The sequence below is a fragment of the Poromitra crassiceps genome, assembly GCF_964638095.1.
Source record: "Poromitra crassiceps genome assembly, chromosome: 3".
Classification (NCBI taxonomy): Eukaryota; Metazoa; Chordata; class Actinopteri; order Beryciformes; family Melamphaidae; genus Poromitra; species Poromitra crassiceps.
In genome coordinates, this window is record NC_139625.1 from 58981462 (window position 1) to 59001461 (window position 20000).

General features: G+C 43.9%; 1 protein-coding gene across 1 annotated transcript in view; it reads right to left on the minus strand.

The window, feature by feature from the left end:
- Positions 1–20000, minus strand: part of tns1a (tensin 1a) — a gene marked incomplete at both ends in the record, with an annotated part of 239012 nt that overhangs the window by 156544 nt on the left and 62468 nt on the right. The window contains one exon of the mRNA XM_083634038.1: positions 6504–6618. Within this exon, the coding sequence (XP_083490164.1) occupies positions 6504–6618 (115 nt within the window). The remainder of the gene's footprint in view (positions 1–6503; positions 6619–20000) is intronic.

Sequence of the window (20000 nt, forward strand, 5' to 3'; positions counted from 1 at the left end):
GACAAAATCTCATAAAATAGGGGTCTGTGGCTCTAATATGGACTAAATTAGGGAATGAGAAAGGCTGAGACTGACTGGTCTAGACTATGTACATTTCACAATGTGATCCTGACCACTTTACAAGTCTAGACAGGTCTAACTTAATCAGAGGATACAAATCACATTTTATCACACAGGGAGCAAATTAAAAACTTGAAGTCACTAATGAAAACTGAGCAACCATTTGGTCACGATGCTCAAATGCACGCAGCTGTGGCATTTTGAATAATTTGTACATTATAGAGACAGTCCGCATGTCTGGGAATGCCCACAAAATGTTAAACGGCTGGCGCGTGAGTGGGGTAAAACCGCCGATATATCTCATGGGCTGACTCACCAAACGGTGCTGCGGCTCTAAACTACAGGTTTGGGGGTTCTAGAGCAGCACACAAGACGTCTGCTCAGATGTGCGTTTACTGCGGTGGTTAAATCCCCGATCGTGTCTGCCTGAGCTGGGCTATCAGCTAAATTCTAACTTTGCTGAATGGATAGAACAGGGTTTTTTACCCCACCCTGACCACGCCCCCAGCCAGGCTGAGCCAGCTAACCAGCGTCTATTGTGGGCATTCCTAGAGCCTGTATGGGCGTTCCCAGACATGCAGACTGTCTCTATAGTGCAGGGGTGGGCAATTATTTTTCCTGGGGGGCCACATGAGTAACCCCCAGATTGTTGCCCGGGGGTCAATTTCTCCCCCGTCATGCCATAACGTCTTATTTTATCACTTGATTAAATTATAGAAAACATACTGTGCACTTATTCAGGAAGAAGCACACTCACAACACACAACTGTTTGAAAATATTTAGAAAATTTAGGTCATCGCATTTGATTTTTCTAGCTTCATCAAAATGGTGTGGTTTGTCTTGGACCTCCCGGGCCAGGCAGTACCATCATGAGGGCTGCATCTGCCCCCCGGGGCCCATGTGAATAACATGTCTGTTATTCACCTTATGTAGCCACGCCCATTTGACCCGGGTGTGGTCGTGTGACGACTTCCGGCAAAAAAAAAGAATTAACTAATAATTTAGTCAATTGTATGTAACATACCAAATAAAAGCAAACGGCAATGTCTAAGAATGCAATGCCATGTAACTGGCTCTTTAATTCTTGCATTCCAGAGAATTACGTTAACGTCTGCAGGTCTTATAGACGTAAGTGGCTCGAGCTGCGCTCGGAGGAGAGAAAACCATCTGAAGCTTTCTTTGTTGGAGTCCAGGTATGTTTTACAAGAAAGTGCTCGTCATTGTCGACGATAACGTTATCTGACCTGGCTAACAGTGGATACATGCTTGATTGCTGTGTACCGAGCTCAAAGTATTAGGCTACGTTCTTTGTTTTACCCCCTGCACTGTCCGCTACAAAAACAACTATCTTCTTCTGATGTTCTTTCGTATTTCGTGCCGTGACCGCCGGAAGTGTTAACACGACCCGGAAGAACTTGGCCCACCCCCGCGTCTGAACATAAGGTGAATAGAGTAACATGTGTCGTCTACTGTTCATAATGCCCATGTCTGTTATAGATTAACATGTATCGTCTACTGTTCATAATGCTGTACTGTATGTTGTCAACTACCATGAACTGATCCGCTTCCAAATCTGAGCACACTAATGGTAAATCAGAAGAACATACAGTCAATTAATGCAATCTGTGTTAGAGCATGGCTGATATAGGACACACACACACACACACACACACACACACACACACACACACACACACACACACACACACACACACACACACACACACACACACACACACACACACACACACACACACACACACACACACACACACACACACACACACACACACACACAACACACCCACAGACATAAAAACGCCCACTCAGAGTTCACACCACATCTTATCTCTGGCCACAAGTCCCCACCTCTACCAGTGGGATGCCTACTGTAGCAACACTTTCTGGTAACCGCAAAGGACAGGATGGATAACCAGATGAACATGTGACCAGAACATAGATAGAACTCCATTTTGCACAGAAACCTGGAATAAAACTTAAAAGTAAAACGTAAAAAACGTAAAAGCCCCGGCACTGGATCACCTAAATGGATTGGAAGTTGGAAACCCTCATTAATGTTTTGTTGCACCTGTGTTACTTCTTGCCTTTTAGACACAAAATGGCGGAACTGGGTGGAAGGTGAAAAAGTTGTCTCATGGCCGCTGTTGGTCCTGCTCATCATCCCGTCATTCATTCATCATCGCCCCGGCTATTCGTCGCCACTCACCAGGCCACTTGTCTTCACCCTGGTCCATTACCCGCTACTCATCTGGGGCCGGTTGCACCAACTGGTCTTAACTATGCCTGGTCCTAACTCCTACGTCGGTCTTAGTTAAGACCAGTCTTTAGAGTGGACTTACGCCTGTTGCACCAACAGGGCTTACGTCTGGTCTTAACTACGCCGGTCGTAGCGATGCGCGTCCATGTGAAAGCATGGGAATGCCCACTGGAATGCGGCACGCGACCTGTTTAGAAGAGTGTGCTGACGTCAAATGACGCTCCGCTGATGGGTAATCGGCTGTAATAGTGTGGCTAATGTTAGCGGCTAACTGTTACTTGTCGTTACTTTACATGGCAGTAAAACGCCACTGAATGACCAAATTGATTTAACTTTTAACCTTTTTCGATTTCCACTTCCCATACGGACCCCCAGCGTTGGTTAGTTGTTAACGTGACTATATTTATAACGTTTATAACGTACTCCGGTTTCCAGTTTATAACTCGGGTCTGAATACAGCCAGAGTGCTGAGGGGTTGTAGCTATTGCGCAACACACAGGTGAAAACGGTTTATACTGCACCCATGACTGCACCTTACGCCTGCTCTGGACTAGGCATAATATTTACGACCGGTCTTAGTGAGAAAAAGGCTTACGTCCTGTTGGTACAACCGGCGTAGCTGTTAGGTCGTAAAGTTACGACCGACTTAGCTTAAGACCCGTTGGTGCAACCGGCCCCAGGTCACTTTCATCACTGGTCGTTGCCCTGGCCGCTCCCTCGTCGCCACTACTGACCCCTGTCCTCTCTCCCCGCCCTTTTTTTCTTCCCCTTCTCAGATGATGCCACCAATGCACCCCCGCGGAATTGTCATATCACTTACACATATTTCGCCCCCCTTTCCTATTGGCTAACTCATCTCATTCCTATGAAATTATGCACATTTAAAGACTCAACATTTTGAACTCAACTCTCATCTTTACCTTTTCAATTTTTCTTTTGGCAATTTTATCTCTGTATAATGTTTAGCCCATGGGTTTTTTATTTAGGTTTGTCCCCGGGTTTTCTTGCACGCATCTAGAGGTGACCCTGGCATCATGCCAAGACAGGTCGCAGCCTGTGGCTGCCACGGTGTGGCCGTGCCTTGCCCCGTGGCTGGCAGGGGGCCTGGGGTAGGTTAGAATAGTTTAGGTTAGGCTGTAGATCAGCTAGATTTTTGGGGGATTGTTACCATATATACAGTAGTTCAGGCTCAGATTAGATTAGATTAGAGTAGGTTAGGAGAGGACAGGTTAGGCTAAGGTTAAGGTTAGAGTAGTTAGAATGTCTGCAGCTGTACGCTTGTTTGGTTTGGAAGCTCTGTTGCCTGGTTCTAGGGTGCCGATGCTGTTTCGGCTGTGGCGGTGGTGCTGCAGCGGAGTGGCCAAGTGAAATGAGTAACAGCTGTATGCAGTTTTTCAGTGGTATCATATCGTGATGATATGACAATTGACAGGTAATTATAATATATGATAATTAAATTATTAAACATGACTTTGCTTGTTAAATGTGACTTTGCTTACATGAACCATATTGTGATATACATTGGTATTGAGAATGATCCTTATGATTATCCTGATATTGATTTCAACCGTATCACCCAGCTCCAATATAGCCTACCCTATTTGTTCTGCTCTGTCTCTTCTCTCCCTCCCTCCCTCCCCCCCTCTCTCCCTTCTGTTCCCCATCTCACTCCTCTCTCCCTTCTCCCCCCCTCTCCCCTATTCTCTCCTCCCCCACTCCTCTATAACATAAGATTGTTCAACCCTGTTTATTGATGGTGCTTAGCTAGACCTATCTAGACATATTCTCCGTAAAGCCCTCTGAGACATGCTTGTGAATTGGGGCTAAACAAATTAACTTGACTTGACTTGACTATCAATGGACAGGTGACCTGTCAATCATGCCCCAAAACATAGTCTGCCTTATCATATTTACCCTAAATGGGACCATCCATCTCCATCCATCTTCAATGGCTTATGCGGGATCAGCTGGCAGAGGTAGCAGTTCCAGCAGGGGGCCCCAAACTTCCCTTTCCCTGGCCTCAATGGGCTCTGTGAGGCTGTTAACAAATGAGCTGCTAAACCCCAGCAACTTGTCTGAGCTGGAGATACTGACTGTTTGACTGCAGGAACAACATAGACAAGAGTCTATCCAACTCTAAATACCTTAAATATGGCATAATGTAGAAAATGATTGTTCAAACAAATTTGAATTGATTCATTGATTTATTCCTAAAACCACAGATGAATGATTAGTCGACTATGATGCACAGTGTTGATAGTGGTTTTGATAGTCGACTAGTCTGTGAAGCCCCTAGTGAGAAGTAGTGGGTCACAGTACATGTCCCCCCCCCGTATGGTTGTCATGAACGGTGAAATGTATGTAAAGCTATAGAGAACAAAACTGTTTTTTTTTACCAGCTGTAAAGTCGGGCATTTTAACATGGGGGTGAATGGGGAATGACTCCCTTTTGCAGCCAGCCTCAATTGGCCATTCGAGGAACTGCAGTTTTTGGTACTTGCATTGGCCTTAATTGCCACAACCGGAATTCCCCCTCGGCTTCAGGAGGCCACTGGACTTCTAGCAAGTACTGTACTGTATATTGACATAGAGAATGATGAACAAAGGTGAGGGGACGGAGAACGTCATTCTCCTGTGCTCGTCTTTGCACTCTCCCTCTCTTCTGCCGCCATTGTTTTCCATGTCTATTTCACAATCCCCCTATACCCCAATTTCTCTCTCCCTATTCTGCCTCGCTCTGCACCCCCTCCCTTCCCCTCTCTCCCCTCTTATCTGGGCTAATGCAGCAGCAGTCATGCTAATTTTAACAGCAAATCCTCAGCCAAAGCCCTCACACAGGCCCCGATGCTCGGCTCCTGTGTGTTTGTCAACTCAACGTTGTGTTTGTGTTTGGGAGAGGAGCACGATAGAGGGAAGAAGTGGACGAGAGAGGGAGGAAAGAGGAGAGAAAAGGAGAAATCCGAGGCGGCCTGAGAGTCATCTTGCTATAATATCCCCTGGATTTTCCTCGGAGTGAGAATAAAACCTTTAGTTCTCCTCAAATTAGAATCAAAACCATGTGACTGTGGAGGGAGAGGCAGGGGCTTATAAGGGGGAGCACACCAAAGAGACACATAGACTTACATACCTACTGTACGTACAATACATACGTACATGCACACAGATGAAGACACAAAGACCGATGGGCACATAGACTTAAAGACTTTTTAAGTTAAGATTTAAGAGCACCCAAGCTCAGCAAACCATCCACGGTTAAAATGGCGTTTGCGGGAAAACAAGATGTGTTTCAAGTAATAATGCTCATTTTCATATAAAGGGTAAATGTTCACCATGTATCACCTATTACTATTATGTAACACAATAGTTGTTCAAACTGGGCATCCCAGTAGTGCAGCAGTAGATTCCCTGCCTACCGAGACGAGGGTCGCAGGTTCGAGCCCCCGTGTTACCTCCGACCTGACCTGTTTACATCGTTTGGTGTCGCACTCTGATGTTATATCCAGGATAAGAGGAGTAAAGACTAGCAAAACAAACGTTAACCAGCCGGCTGTTTCGTAGCTAATGCTAGCAAGCTAACTGCATTGTAAATTCACGCTAAGAGTTAACGTTAGCTAGCCTCAGTGGAACAGCATGGAGAACTGGGGTGAACGTGAAGACATGACGAGCTGCTGTCCTCCTGCTTGGCTGTCTGTTGACCAACAGCTTGCTTCTTCCACAAGGTATTTTATTCTGGCATACATTACAGATGGCATGTGTTGTGTCTGTCTCACACTTTGTAATGACACCGGCCAGATGTTTTAGCTGTGTTTGCATGCGACCGTTGACCACAACTCTGCCCAGAAATGGCTCACGTGTTTTGCGTCATCAATTGGCGCATATAAAGCATTATCGGAATTCTCCGAGTTCATAGTTACCGCTGGTTGATCGATCGGAGCATCCCTACGATGTATCATTCTCGCGTCCGGTCCGAACCAAAGAACCCGACTATCAGGTCTGAAAACTACCTCAATTGCCCCGAAATTGAATGCAAGTATCTGTTTCTCTGCGTTTCCCTGTCTTCTGCCCCAATGCATGCTGGGAGAGGCCCCAGCCCCCTGCAACCCTGAATATGAATATGCAGGTGAAGAGAATCAACCATTGGCCCAGTTCCATGCAGCCACTCACCTTTGCAGACGAGGCCCTCCTTGACGATGGCCTGCTTGCATATATCACAGCTCTTGCACTTCTTGAATGCCTTCAACTTGAAGTGGTGTGTGTGGACGCCCTCCAACTCTTCAGGCTGATGGGGAGAGAGAGAAGAGGGTCCAGTTGAGTTCATGCCAGCACGCCCACACAGCCAATCAGCCAATCCAAACACATATAATATTCAATAGTGATATTCTTTTATGCTGCACTTGGATTTTGGATCTGTTATTGATGTCATTTGGCCAGTTTGCCTGTGTCTATGTTTGTCATATTGATGTTTTTTTCTCCTTGTTTGTTTGGGGTGAGATGTGTTTATATGCTGTCTCTTGTTTTATGGTTGTATTTAATTTGTCTCTCTTTGCCAGTCATGACAGCGTGTGGCTGGTTTACTTTATTAAAGCTTTGTGTTAATATGGAAATGTTTGCACCATGATATGGTTTTATTGTAATAAAAATAAAGGATAAAAAGGCCTGTCACATCCCTTTGCACATTTTCATAAGACCCCCCCCCCCCACACACACACACACACACACACACACACACACACACACACACACACCAACAGAGGATGTTTTCACTTTGAAGTTGTCTAATTAAATGACTAATTAATGATGGAGAGGAGAGAAAAAGGCCTCACAGCAGCCAACAACAGCCTCTCAAACTCTAGGAACGATGTATCCGGGGTATACGTGTGTGTGTGTGTGTGTGTGTGTGTGTGTGTGTGTGTGTGTGTGCGCGTGCGTGTGCGTGTGCGCGTGTGCATGTGCATGTGTGTGTTTAGGGTGCTAAAACATCCTCGGTGCAGCCTGAGGACACGTCAGCTCTAGCAAAACATCGAAACCTGATTGGACCCCACAGAAAAACAGTGTTGATGCATTAATAGCAGGTGGAAAAAAATACCTTTCTCAAATTAATTCCATGTCTTAGCTGATTCATTCATGATGCGTATGGAAATTTCCAACACTGTGTTAGAATGTGATTTTCATTCCAAACAGCTGAACATTAGGCCTGTACCACAAAGCATGATTAGTGGCTTAGCAAGGTAACTTCAGGTTTAACCCTGGGTTTGCTGTGCTACGACGCTAGTTCACTTCTTACCGAGATAGATCACCATGGCAACTTATGCTGCATGGCTACCCTGCTCCTCCTGGGCAGGTTAAGTTCAGAGGATAAGATCTAAACCCATGAAAGACCCACCTTCCAGGGGCGGTGGGTGCTGTAGGCTAGACTCTAGCCTACAACCTACAGACTCTAGCCTTCTCTAGCCGCTAGAGAAGGCTAAGCCTTCCCAAAAAAAACACTAGCCTTTCTGATATTTATTGTCACAAGTACACGTGTGTGAAATTATTAAATGCTTACAGACCTAGTGCATTAGGTAGCCTACAGTACTTGCAGTCCCTAGTGGCCACGCCGTAAAAATGAAAGAAAAATACAATGAGGAGGACATATGCGCATTTGATCATCAATTTCATAATCTCCTCTTTCTCTTATTTCTCGTCTCATCTTCTGACAGTTTGTCTCTAGTGGAGCTTGTCGCTCAATGTCAGACCAAGGAGAGCAAATCCTCTCCTGGCTCTCTACAGAGTGCTGTCCTTTCTCACTTCTCCCACCGTCCCTCACTGTGAAGAACCTCCTGAGCTGAGTGAGTCATGATGATGATGTCATTTCCTTTGTGTATTTGTGCAGCTGGGCCGAGGCCGCCTGGGGTTGGGCTCCACTGGACTGTGAACATTGCTACTCGTTATTGAGACCAATATTTTACAGCCACCTTGCTCCCCCCTAAATGAATCAATGAATGAATAAATGGATGAATGAATGACAATTTATTGGAAAATGGTGTCCTGTGCAATCCCCAAGCTAGCAAGTGGAAAGAGTTAAGACACTGCATGTATTGTATAATTACAGGGGTAGAAATGAATTGTCTATTCTATTGTCTAGTCGTCTATGCTCTAATTTGTTAGATTTAATAAATTAACAAATTCACCGGAATCCATCCTCTAACATGAGTGTCACAAAAATGTGGATGGGTGGTAAAAAAAAAAAGAAATCCCTCATTTGTAGCATCTCTCCTCCCCTGAGGTACCAACATTTCATTCCTACTCAGAATTGTAACCCTTTAAATGCCAGTTTGTTTACATCATGGCACTGGCAATCCGTCCAAAATAACTACTACTACTACTACTACTGTTAATATTAGCTAATATTACGACTATCATTACTACTACTATTAGTAATACAGTTTGTTCTATCAGCACCACTGCTGCTGCTCCTTCTGAGCAGCCAGGTGTGATGTGGCTCACTGATGAAGGCCACAGTCTTGTAATCCTTTTCTTCGTCATCTTTGAGCTCTGAGTCTGGTTGGGATTGTGAAGTTCCCCAGTCCTCCTCCCTTTCTTTCTTCTTCTCCTCCATGTGCTGCAGTCAATTTGGCTCAAAGCTTTTATAAAAGTGTCTTTCTCAGCGTTTCTTACTCCCCTATCTCCCTACATCTTAATGGCTTTTGTCACACTGTGGCACACTCGCTAAGCTCCAGAGAGGAGCGATGGCTGACCTTGAGCTGGGCTGCGCAGAGCCAGACACAGCGAGCCGCTAAAAGCGAGCCGCCGCTGCCGCCGAGCGCCGGGGGTGTGTAAAGAGTATAGTGTGTTGTCGCGGGAAAGGTTAGCGCAGACACCTCTTTAATGCTGTTAGGTTAATCAGGTTGGCCCTAAATACAGCAAGAGATGAAGTTACACCCGTGTTCATTATGGAGCGCAAAGCAAGCAGTGTGCATGTCAGCTGCATGCTGAGGAGACTAGTGTCCATGTGTTCTGAATAGAAAGTACCAGAGCGGAAGAGGAAGGTGAAGGAGACAAAAGAGAAGGACAGGTATAAAGGAACTAGGTAGGAAGGATCAAGCGTCCTTGGCACATATAAAACTTCAACTTGCAAGTATAATATACTTAATAATATTACTTATTATTATTATCCACACTGAAAAAAAGAAGAGGGGGGGGGGGGAGCCCAGTCGCCCTTATTCACGTCTAAAGACTGTCTCGTGTTGAAGTATGTGACTGAAGTGGGCTATGGGAGTAGGGGTGGGGTTGGCGGACCTGCGTCCCCATCCTGCAAGCGAGAACGCACCAGCTCGACTCCCAAGTGAGGCATGTTGTGTTTTTACTTTCGGTTTGAACTCCATCCAAACCATAACCCTAAACCTTAACCAAGTTGAAGTAAAGGAGGATCCCGGAGCATTCGATTCACTGGAAAGTGATTTTAATAAGGTGCAGCCAAGTTGCTTTAGTTGACTATTAATTAATACACAGGACAAGATGTTACTATCCCTTGTGCCAAAATCCGAGGAAAAACACATTTAGAAGCCCAATCCAGAATAAAACAAGCTAACAGGCTAACAAACTAATAAACAAGACACAAATCACCAGTTACCTACCCTAGCCAACAGCAGTATGAAGCATGTCATTGGGGTTTTCAAGTGGGCACCTTCCTTCACCAATGTTTCGTTAAGTTAGGCCCACGACACCTCAAGAAGGCTTAACGGTGTAATCCAGTTGCTTTGTTGCCTAAACCTAACCAAGTTGTTTTACTTGCCTAAGTTAACTAAAGTTGTTTTGCTTGCCTAAACTAGGGATGCACAGATATGAAAATTTTGGCTGATACCGATAACCAATATTAACATTGCTCTTATGGCCCATAACTGATATTTACCAATGTCGATATGATCTGTATAAAAACACATTTATATGATAATAAAATGTACATACTGTAAACACTGAATTTGACAAAGTGCAAAATGCATTTCTTTATTTCCAAATCTTTTGGAAAAGCCCATAAATCATAGATTTACCTCATTGTTTCCTCTCAATGTGAATACGATAACCGATATTAACATTGCAACATCGGCCGATACTGATGATCGCCGATATATAGTGCATCCCTAGCCTAAACATAACCAAACTTGTTTTATTTGTGTTTAACATCGGGAAGGCAGCGAGGTGTTAAAATTAACTGCCGTTTTGTTTCAAATGCATGTTGAGATTGTAGACATAAAATGCAGACGTTTTAGTAACGTGAACTGCAACGTATTTTTGTTCGAAATTGTTCATATTTTACATTCCAAGAATGTAAAATTTTATTCTGGCGAATAGGTTCAAAAGAAAAATAATTATATTAGTATGAAGCTCTGTCTGACTGACATTTTATTCTGGTTTATATTAGTATGCTATGAAGCTCTGTCTGACTGACATTTTATTCTGGTTTATATTAGTATGCTATGAAGCTCTGTCTGACTGACATTTTATTCTGGTTTATATTAGTATGATATGAAGCTCTGTCTTTATTTATTTTTATTTTTCCCCCCCGCCCCCCGATTTTTTATCCCATTTTATCCCCCATTAGTGCTCATTTGATTTCTCAATCCTGGTTGCTACTCCCTCTGCCAATCTGGGGAGAGCTGAGACTGGCTCCATGCTTCCTCCGAGACATGGGCAGTCAGTCAGCCGCTTCTTTTCACCTGACAGAGGAAGCTTCACCGGTAGGACATAGCACGTGGGAGGTTCACGCTATTCCAACCAGTTCCCCTCTCTCTGAACAGACGCCCTTAACGACCAGAGGAGGAACCACACTAGCAACCAGGATATTGCATGTTTTTGTGAAGGGGGTTCCTATATGAAGGAAACCCCCGGGAGGCACGGGGAGAACATGCAAACTCCACACAGAAAGGCCCTTTTGCCGACCCCACCCGGGCGGTGGGCACTCGAGGACATGCGGACGGGCACGCATTCCTTCAGCGTTCACCTCGTCCCCAGGTGGGAATCGAACCCCGACCTTCGAGCTGTGAGGCGATAGTGCTTACCACTGCACCACCGTACCTCCCTATGAAGCTCTGTCTGACTGACATTTTATTCTGGTTTATATTAGTATGCTATGAAGCTCTGACTGACATTTTATTCTGGTTTATATTAGTATGCTATGAAGCTCTGTCTGACTGACATGTTATTCTGGTTTATGCTATGAAGCTCTGTCTGACTGACATATTATTCTGGTTTATATTAGTATGCTATGAAGCTCTGTCTGACTGACATTTTATTCTGGTTTATGCTATGAAGCTCTGTCTGACTGACATATTATTCTGGTTTATATTAGTATGCTATGAAGCTCTGTCTGACTGACATATTATTCTGGTTTATATTAGTATGCTATGAAGCTCTGTCTGACTGACATTTTATTCTGGTTTATATTAGTATGCTATGAAGCTCTGTCTGACTGACATTTTATTCTGGTTTATATTAGTATGCTATGAAGCTCTGACTGACATTTTATTCTGGTTTATATTAGTATGCTATGAAGCTCTGTCTGACTGACATTTTATTCTGGTTTATATTAGTATGCTATGAAGCTCTGTCTGACTGATATTTTATTCTGGTTTATATTAGTATGCTATGAAGCTCTGTCTGACTGACATTTTATTCTGGTTTATATTAGTATGCTATGAAGCTCTGTCTGACTGATATTTTATTCTGGTTTATATTAGTATGCTATGAAGCTCTGTCTGACTGACATTTTATTCTGGTTTATATTAGTATGCTATGAAGCTCTGTCTGACTGATATTTTATTCTGGTTTATATTAGTATGCTATGAAGCTCTGTCTGACTGACATTTTATTCTGGTTTATATTAGTATGCTATGAAGCTCTGTCTGACTGACATTTTATTCTGGTTTATGCTATGAAGCTCTGTCTGACTGACATTATTCTGGTTTATATTAGTATGCTATGAAGCTCTGTCTGACTGATATTTTATTCTGGTTTATGCTATGAAGCTCTGTCTGACTGACATTATTCTGGTTTATATTAGTATGCTATGAAGCTCTGTCTGACTGACATTTTATTCTGGTTTATATTAGTATGCTATGAAGCTCTGTCTGACTGACATTTTATTCTGGTTTATATTAGTATGCTATGAAGCTCTGTCTGACTGACATTTTATTCTGGTTTATATTAGTATGCTATGACGCTCTGTCTGACTGACATTTTATTCTGGCGATTGGGGTTGAAAAAAAAGAATATAATATGCTATGAAGCTCTGTCTGAGTCCGAGAATACTCCCTTGTTTCAATAATATGCCTCACATGCCACTTTACAAAAACACACTCCCACCCTTCTCACAAGCGAGCCTTTCTTCTGTGAGTTTGTTGATACACTGAACAGCACCTCAGGCTTAAACAGAGGGCCACAGACACACTCCAGTCTGCACACTTTCACTAAGGTGAACTGATCTAAGTCGAGCTGACCTAGTTACTTAGCCGCCGTGTTTGCTCAAGCAGTGCTGAAGAGGACAGGAGGAATAGGATCCTGGGAGATGTAGTAGAACAAAATGTGGGAAATGAATCATATATCGGCAGTGTTGGGCAAGTTACTTTCAAAATGTAATATACTACATATTACTAGTTACTTTCATTTGAAAGTAATAAGTTACTTTACAATATTACTTTCTGTGTAGAGTAACTCGTTACTTATTACACTACTTTTGCATTACTTTTACCAAAACAACAGCAGCAGCAGAATGACATCGCCGCCCCGGAACCATCCCGAAAAATCATTTCAACCGCCTTGAAGTCAGTGTAGACAATCCAAAATTCGAAATGTTATCTTTTTCCTTTGTTATTGTCATCTATAGTGGTTATTTGCATAAAAACACACAGTTTGATTGGGAAATGATTGTATCTTTTTTAAATATGTGCTTTGATTTAATCAAATGTAACTCAATTTGTAACTTGAGTTACTTGACAAAGTAACTGGTATAATATTACTGAAATCCTATAAGTAATAAGTTATACAGTGTTGGGAACGTTACTTTAAAAAAGTAATTAGTTATAGTTACTAACTACTTGTTCCAAAAAGTAACTGAGTTAGTAACTGAATTACTCTATAATAAAAGTAACTAGTTTTTTTTTTTTTTTTTTTTTTTTTTTTACCTTTATTTATACAGGGAGAGTCCCTTGAGAGCAAGCTCTCATTTACAAGGGAGCCCTGGTGTACCAGGGAAAGTAACTATTTGCGTTATCTCCACCTTGAAAATGTCAAATTTTCATGGATTGCTGCAAACCTGAGGGTACCCTCACGGGCCCCTCGGGCCGACCAAAACGGGCCGAGGCCGGGCTTGTTTTTTTATTTATTTTTAATTAATAGGTCCGGGGTCGGGCCGTTTCAATAATTCAATTAAATAATGTTGTATTAGCGTACTCGCTTGATTTTACACAGCGGAGCACAGTCAGACAAAGAGGAGTGCACAGACACTCCCCCAGCCACACACAGACCCTCACGTGACGTTAGTAGCTGTAGACAGCTCCCGAAGAGAGATAGAGAAAGAAACAAGCCGTTTGTGCCTAACCCATGTACAGCGAGCGGACAGCTCCCGAACACAGAGAGAGAGAGAGAGAGAGAGTCAAATAGAGAGACAGACAGAGAGAGGCTGCGCAGCACGCAGAACAGAGAGGGAGAGAGATGTGTCATTATATCGTAATATTGGCTTCGGGCCTCGCAACGGGCTGGATCGGGCACGGGTCTGCATGTCACGGGCCGGGGAGGGCTCGGGCCGAAATTTCAGGCCCGCGCAGCTCTCTACTCCGGACTCGCCATTTCTGCTGCTTCCTCGAATCTGTTTGGTGTGTCTGTGTGTGTGTGTGTGTGTGTGTGTCGCCCGTGTCCTGACTCCTGGCTCGTGTGTAACACTGGCTCCGATTGGCTACCATGAAACACATGACTCTGCCTTAGCCAATCATAATCGTTTATCTCGTTATGTTAACCCACCCGGTCTCCTCACTTGACAACACTAGTGTAGGCTACGGGTAGTTTACTCAATCATTTCATGGTAACGCACCACATTTAGCGTTCAGTAACGATAACGGCGTTGTAACGACGGAAACAGTAATTAGTTAGATTACCCCGTTACAGAAAAAATAACGGCGTTACCTAACGCCGTTCTTTTAAACGGCGTTATTCCAAACACTGAAGTTATATTACTGAGTTACTGCTAAAAGTAATATATTACATGTAATATGTTACTTTTGTAATGAGTTACCCCCAACACTGTATATCGGCGTCATGTTTACTAACCAGCCATCCATAATGTTTCCACTATTTCTCCTCAGTGTGATGATACAATAAGCTGTGTGTGGATTTCCCAGATCGGAAGGAGACTTTTTACATATAACTGCAAACTGTCACAAATGTTTGCCATGAGACTTAGCCCAAATCTGAGATATGGGCAGCTTCCCGTTGCAAGTGTTTTAACAGCTCATGTTAGCCAAACATGCCACTGCAAAAAATATCAATATATTTCTCTCTCTTAATGAGTCATTTCATGTAGTATTGACTCCATTTTAACTTGTCTTACAAGTGAAAATATTTGTCAGTGGAATGACATCATTTCCAACTCAAATCAACTTGTTTCAAGAATCATCCTGAATTAAATCAAATTCTTAAATGCACTCATATATGTGTGGTGGACTGCAAAAACCCTTCACATGGTTGACTTTTTTGTTACATTTTCATAAAGTAGAAACTCTCCCCTATATATAACTTTTTGAATGACTGAGATAGCTCTCTCAGATCAAAAGTTAGGAGAATTTTAATCTGTTATGTGTCTAAAAGTAAAATGTGAGAAAAATGGCTTTAAACATTCCACAACATTGTATTTTCTACAGTGGCATTCCACTAAAACCATAAAAATAAATACTTTCCCCTTTGTTTTATGAAAATAATTATTCAGCATCATGTACTACGCAGATGAAAGTAACCAAATCACTCAAAATCTCAAAATACCTGCCAAACTCATTTTCAACCTTCTTTAGCTCATTCCCAAAAATGTGCAGCAGCGACATGTGAAAGGTTTCTGCAGGCCACCACATATAACTTTGTCTTGTTTCAAGATATTAACTTTTTTTCTTCCTTTTTTCTCTTTTGAGAAGTCTGATTTTGATTGAAGTGTGCTGGAAAATGTAGAATGACCTCACTCCACTGGCAGAAGTTTTCACTCCTTCATATAAAAGTGAGCAAGTGGGCAATATCTATCGGTCTGTCTGTCTCAATTTCTGTCCCACTGATGATGTCACAATGTCTATGACATCATCAGTGACATCATGATTGACCAAAATCCTCTTATGACATCACTGATGATGTCATAGGTGCTGATGATGTCATAGGCATGGTGACATCATCAGTGATGTCATAGGCAATCATCAGTGACAGTGATGTCATCAGTGATGCCAAGTTGAGCAATTGTGCGCTGCACATGCCAATAGGGCAGGCGAGGCCATACAGCAGCTGAGCTGTGGGCGAGCCCGCGCAGCAGCCGAACTGCGCATGACGAGCCCATGCAGCGGGCGAGCCTAAGGGGGGGCCGATACTCTAATTAAACTAGATTTGAACCTGACTTACAGTAAGACTTAATAACTTGTTAAGACAGAGATTTCTTGCAGTGTGGACCAGGCTGGGTTTATAAATAGCGGTTGAAGCACCTTGGTGCCACTCTACAGCCCTGATGTTAAAGATGAGCTGGCAGAAAGCAAGCCGCTGGCTAAACCAATCAGATACAGCCAGCTGTGTCACAGGCAGGTGCCATGGTTACCTGGGCTCCCACGGCAACTGGGGTCAATGTGCCCTGTCAAGCAATGATGGATGAGGTAGGATACAAAAATAAATAAAATACAACCATGTGTTTGCACACATTCACACACGGATGCACGCACGCACACGCACACACACACACACACACACACACACACACACACACATGTACACACATACCGGTACACACATACACACACACACACACACACATGCACGCACACAAACACACAAAAACTTGAATGCCGTACACTGGCACACAGGCCCACAGCGGGTATCGCCACAACAGGAGTGCAAATGGTTCTTGGACGGATGCCACACAGCATCTGGGATTCTACCTTCTTCAGAGAAAGAGAGAAAGGGCCTCAGTGGCTGAGATAGCAAGAGATAACAGAGAGAGAGAGAGAGAGAGAGAGAGAGAGAGAGAGAGAGAGAGTAGTGAAGAACAGGCACCTCTCTCATGGCCCTCGGTCGGAGCTTGCTGGCAGCAGCTCACACACTGTGTCTCCACTTCTCACAGCTTCATGAAGTGAGATTTTTACTGGGGCTCCCAATTAGGCTTGTCATTAGGGAGTCAATTCACTAACGAATGACATCAGTCTCGTTACCCCCATGGCAGAATGTTCTGCCATCGCACTGTGTGAAATGACTTGCCTCTACATAAAGTTAGACCGTTCAAGTTCAAGTCATAATCCACAACTTTTCCCTGTCATTAAATGCACATTTTGCTATATTCCTATTACTTTCTACTTTCTTTTGACCAGGTTTTTAGTGGGCCTTTGAGGGGTGCCTACTCATGACAGTAAACATGATTACTGTCATGAGTACATTTGACTTTTAGGTTAGCGTACAGTATAGTCAGGCTTATCCTGAACACAAACAATATATCAGTCATTGTCAGAAATTATGGAGCAATGTGTTTTCACAGCACCCTGAGTTTCACACATACTCATTTCTACGTACAAATGTGAGACTTTAACTTTGAAATGATATAAATTGATAGATAAAGGCTTGATTTTGAGTTGGTGTGTAGAGCAGTCCTGATCTCCTGATCTATGTGTTTTCACAGCACCCCAAGTTTGAGGAAGGAAGCCTTTTGAAGGTAGAAATGTGTTAAGTAATCCTTTGCGTCTCTGTGACGTGCACAATATTTCCTTCCCAGGATGGCGAAGGCATGACCCGCCCGCCGATTGTTGATTCAATCACATTCGCTTGGCTATCCTATCCTGCGTCTCTCCTCGTCTCCTGTGCCAATCAGAGGCAGAGATGGGCGGGTCATGCCTTCGCCATCCTGCCCAGCTGCTGAGCTCCGACTGACTGGCGGGTCAGCAACAGTGAAACTGCCCCGCACCGCGGTGTTGTGCCCTTCTTTAACTTTTGAGCCCCTGCCCCTCTAAGGGTCTCTGCACGGCCCTGCTGTACATGAGTGATTCAAGCAACAACAGCAGTTGCAGTCTACTGACTGCGAAACACCAAAGCAATGACCGCTTATCACCAAGGGTGTCGCCAAAATCAAGAAAACAAGAATCCCACAGATGATCACTATAAATTTATGAGGAAAACCCAACCACTGGCATGGTGAAAGCTTAATTCATTCTCAGCTAATGGTGTTTTGAATAATATCACCATTAGCATCCAAAAGACAGAAAAACGCCACTGTCCTCTTTTTAGTTCATTTAAGCCTTTAACGACACTTGGAGTCCATTTTCAATCCTTTGTGCAATTTGAAAAGAGGACGTGTGCGGACGTGAAAACAAATCTGTTTCTCTGACTTCTGCCAAACGGACATTTGGAAGTATGTGGCACACATGTGGAAGCGGCGATCCAAGAGACAAGCCAGTGCAGACAGCCCTGAAAAAATCACAAGCCTTGTCCTCAATGTCGTGTGTTAGGAGGAGACTCCCGAGAAAGGTGGAGAGAGAGAAGGTGGGAGGGAGAAGATGCAAAATGAGTGGAGATGGACACAAAGAAAAGAAAGGGGATGAAGGGAGAGCCGCCTAAGAGGCAAAGACAGAGGAGGAGAGTATGTGTTCTTATGTGTGAGGGACTACTGTATGTGTGTTGTGTTTGTGTGTGTGTGTGTGTGTGTGTGTGTAGCCCAAGCTCAGACAGCAGGCACAGTAGTAAATCAAGGCCTCTTGCTCCTCTCCCCTAGTTGCACTTAGCTAATGAAAAGCATCACTGGGCGACCGCGACCCCACTTAGAGCCAAGATGGGGGAGCAGGAGGGAACTGAAGGGGAGGGGAGGGGGGCCCTCTCAAAGGCACCGCTCTGTCCTTCTCCACAGGGACAACACTCAAGGCTGACACATACTTCTGCGTCCACCTCGACTTGGAGCCTCGCTGGCAGCTGGTCCTATATACTGGAACGTCAGCTTGACGAGGGGTCGCAGGGGAGTCCCCAGCAAAATGAGTAAATTGTATGATTTCACTAGGATTTCAATGACTAGAAGCCCAAGGAGAGAATGTAGTGCATATACTTGGTAATAGCTTTCACTCGCTCCTGTTATATCCTCATCTATATCATCATCATCATATAAATGGGAGCTGGGGGTCTGTGTCTCTGTCTGTCTGTCCCACTGATAACATCATCAGTGATGTCATAAATTCCACTGATAACATCATCTAAATTCCACTGATGGCATCATCAGTGATGTCATAAATTCACTCTCACACACACGGCTATAGTTCAGTGATGATGTCACTGATGACATCATCAGTGGAAGAAGAGGAAGAAGAGGAAGAAGAAGAAGAAGAGGAAGAGGAAGAGGAAGAGGAAGAAGAAGAAGAAGAAGGATGGTATCTTATGGACCCCTTACATGGGATCCCTTGTCCATTATCTCCTACAAGCACATAAACACTTTGTATGGCTGGTAGCACCGTAATGTTAATCATGTATGTTTGTTTTTCTCTCTCTCTTCCTGTGTCTGAGCCTGTTTGTCTTGTTCGTATATTGTTCTAAAAAAATGAAAATAAAATAAAAAAAAGAAGAAGAAGAAGAAACAAGAGCCTCAATGGTAAAAGGATAAATGTTTGTAGTCTAGACATCCTGTTTATGCCAGGTGCATTTTAAGTTGCTACATCTGTGACTCTGGCCTAGACAGCCATGCAAAACACACACACACACACACACACACACTTAAAGTTAAACACACACCTACACCAACACAGACTGCGCCCAGCTTCACTCTCATACAGTATGTGGCCAACATGCAGCGGCCTCTTCTGATGTAAACCTCCACATGTGCTTTCATTTATGGCCCAACAAGAGCAAAGTCTTTCTGCATGAATTGGGCAGAATGGCAAAAAAGGCAAAGAGGCATGTTGGAATTAAGATGTACAGTATAATTTTACATGATGATGTCATCTGACACCATCCCAGTAGTGCACTAATCGCTATAGCAGTGCCCCCTAAGGGGCAATAAGACTCTGCGGCAAGGACGGAAAAGGAAGTAGATACAGCCAGAGATTAAAGTTGATAGACATTATTATTTGACGGCACCCGGGTAGCAGTATGGGTTAACTCCCCAGCCTGCGTCTTCCGTGAGGAAGAAGCCCAAAAACCCACAAGAGGCCTTTTAGGAGGGCCATTCAAGCCGCAAGTGGAGACTGCAGTGCCACCAAGTACTGGTACTGCATGGTGTCCACTAAGATACCATCACCTCGGAATGAGATGTTTGGAGCGGGGGAGTCTGGTGCAGCGCACAGGTCGTAGACCTGGTGAGACGAGGGAGGAACCCGGCTGGGTGGCAACCCACAGAGCCCGGTCCCTCTACGTACCAGAGCCCTCTCCCTCCCCCGGTCCCGGCAGAGTAGTTCCGGAGCAGCGGATTGAGTGGCCCTGACCGCA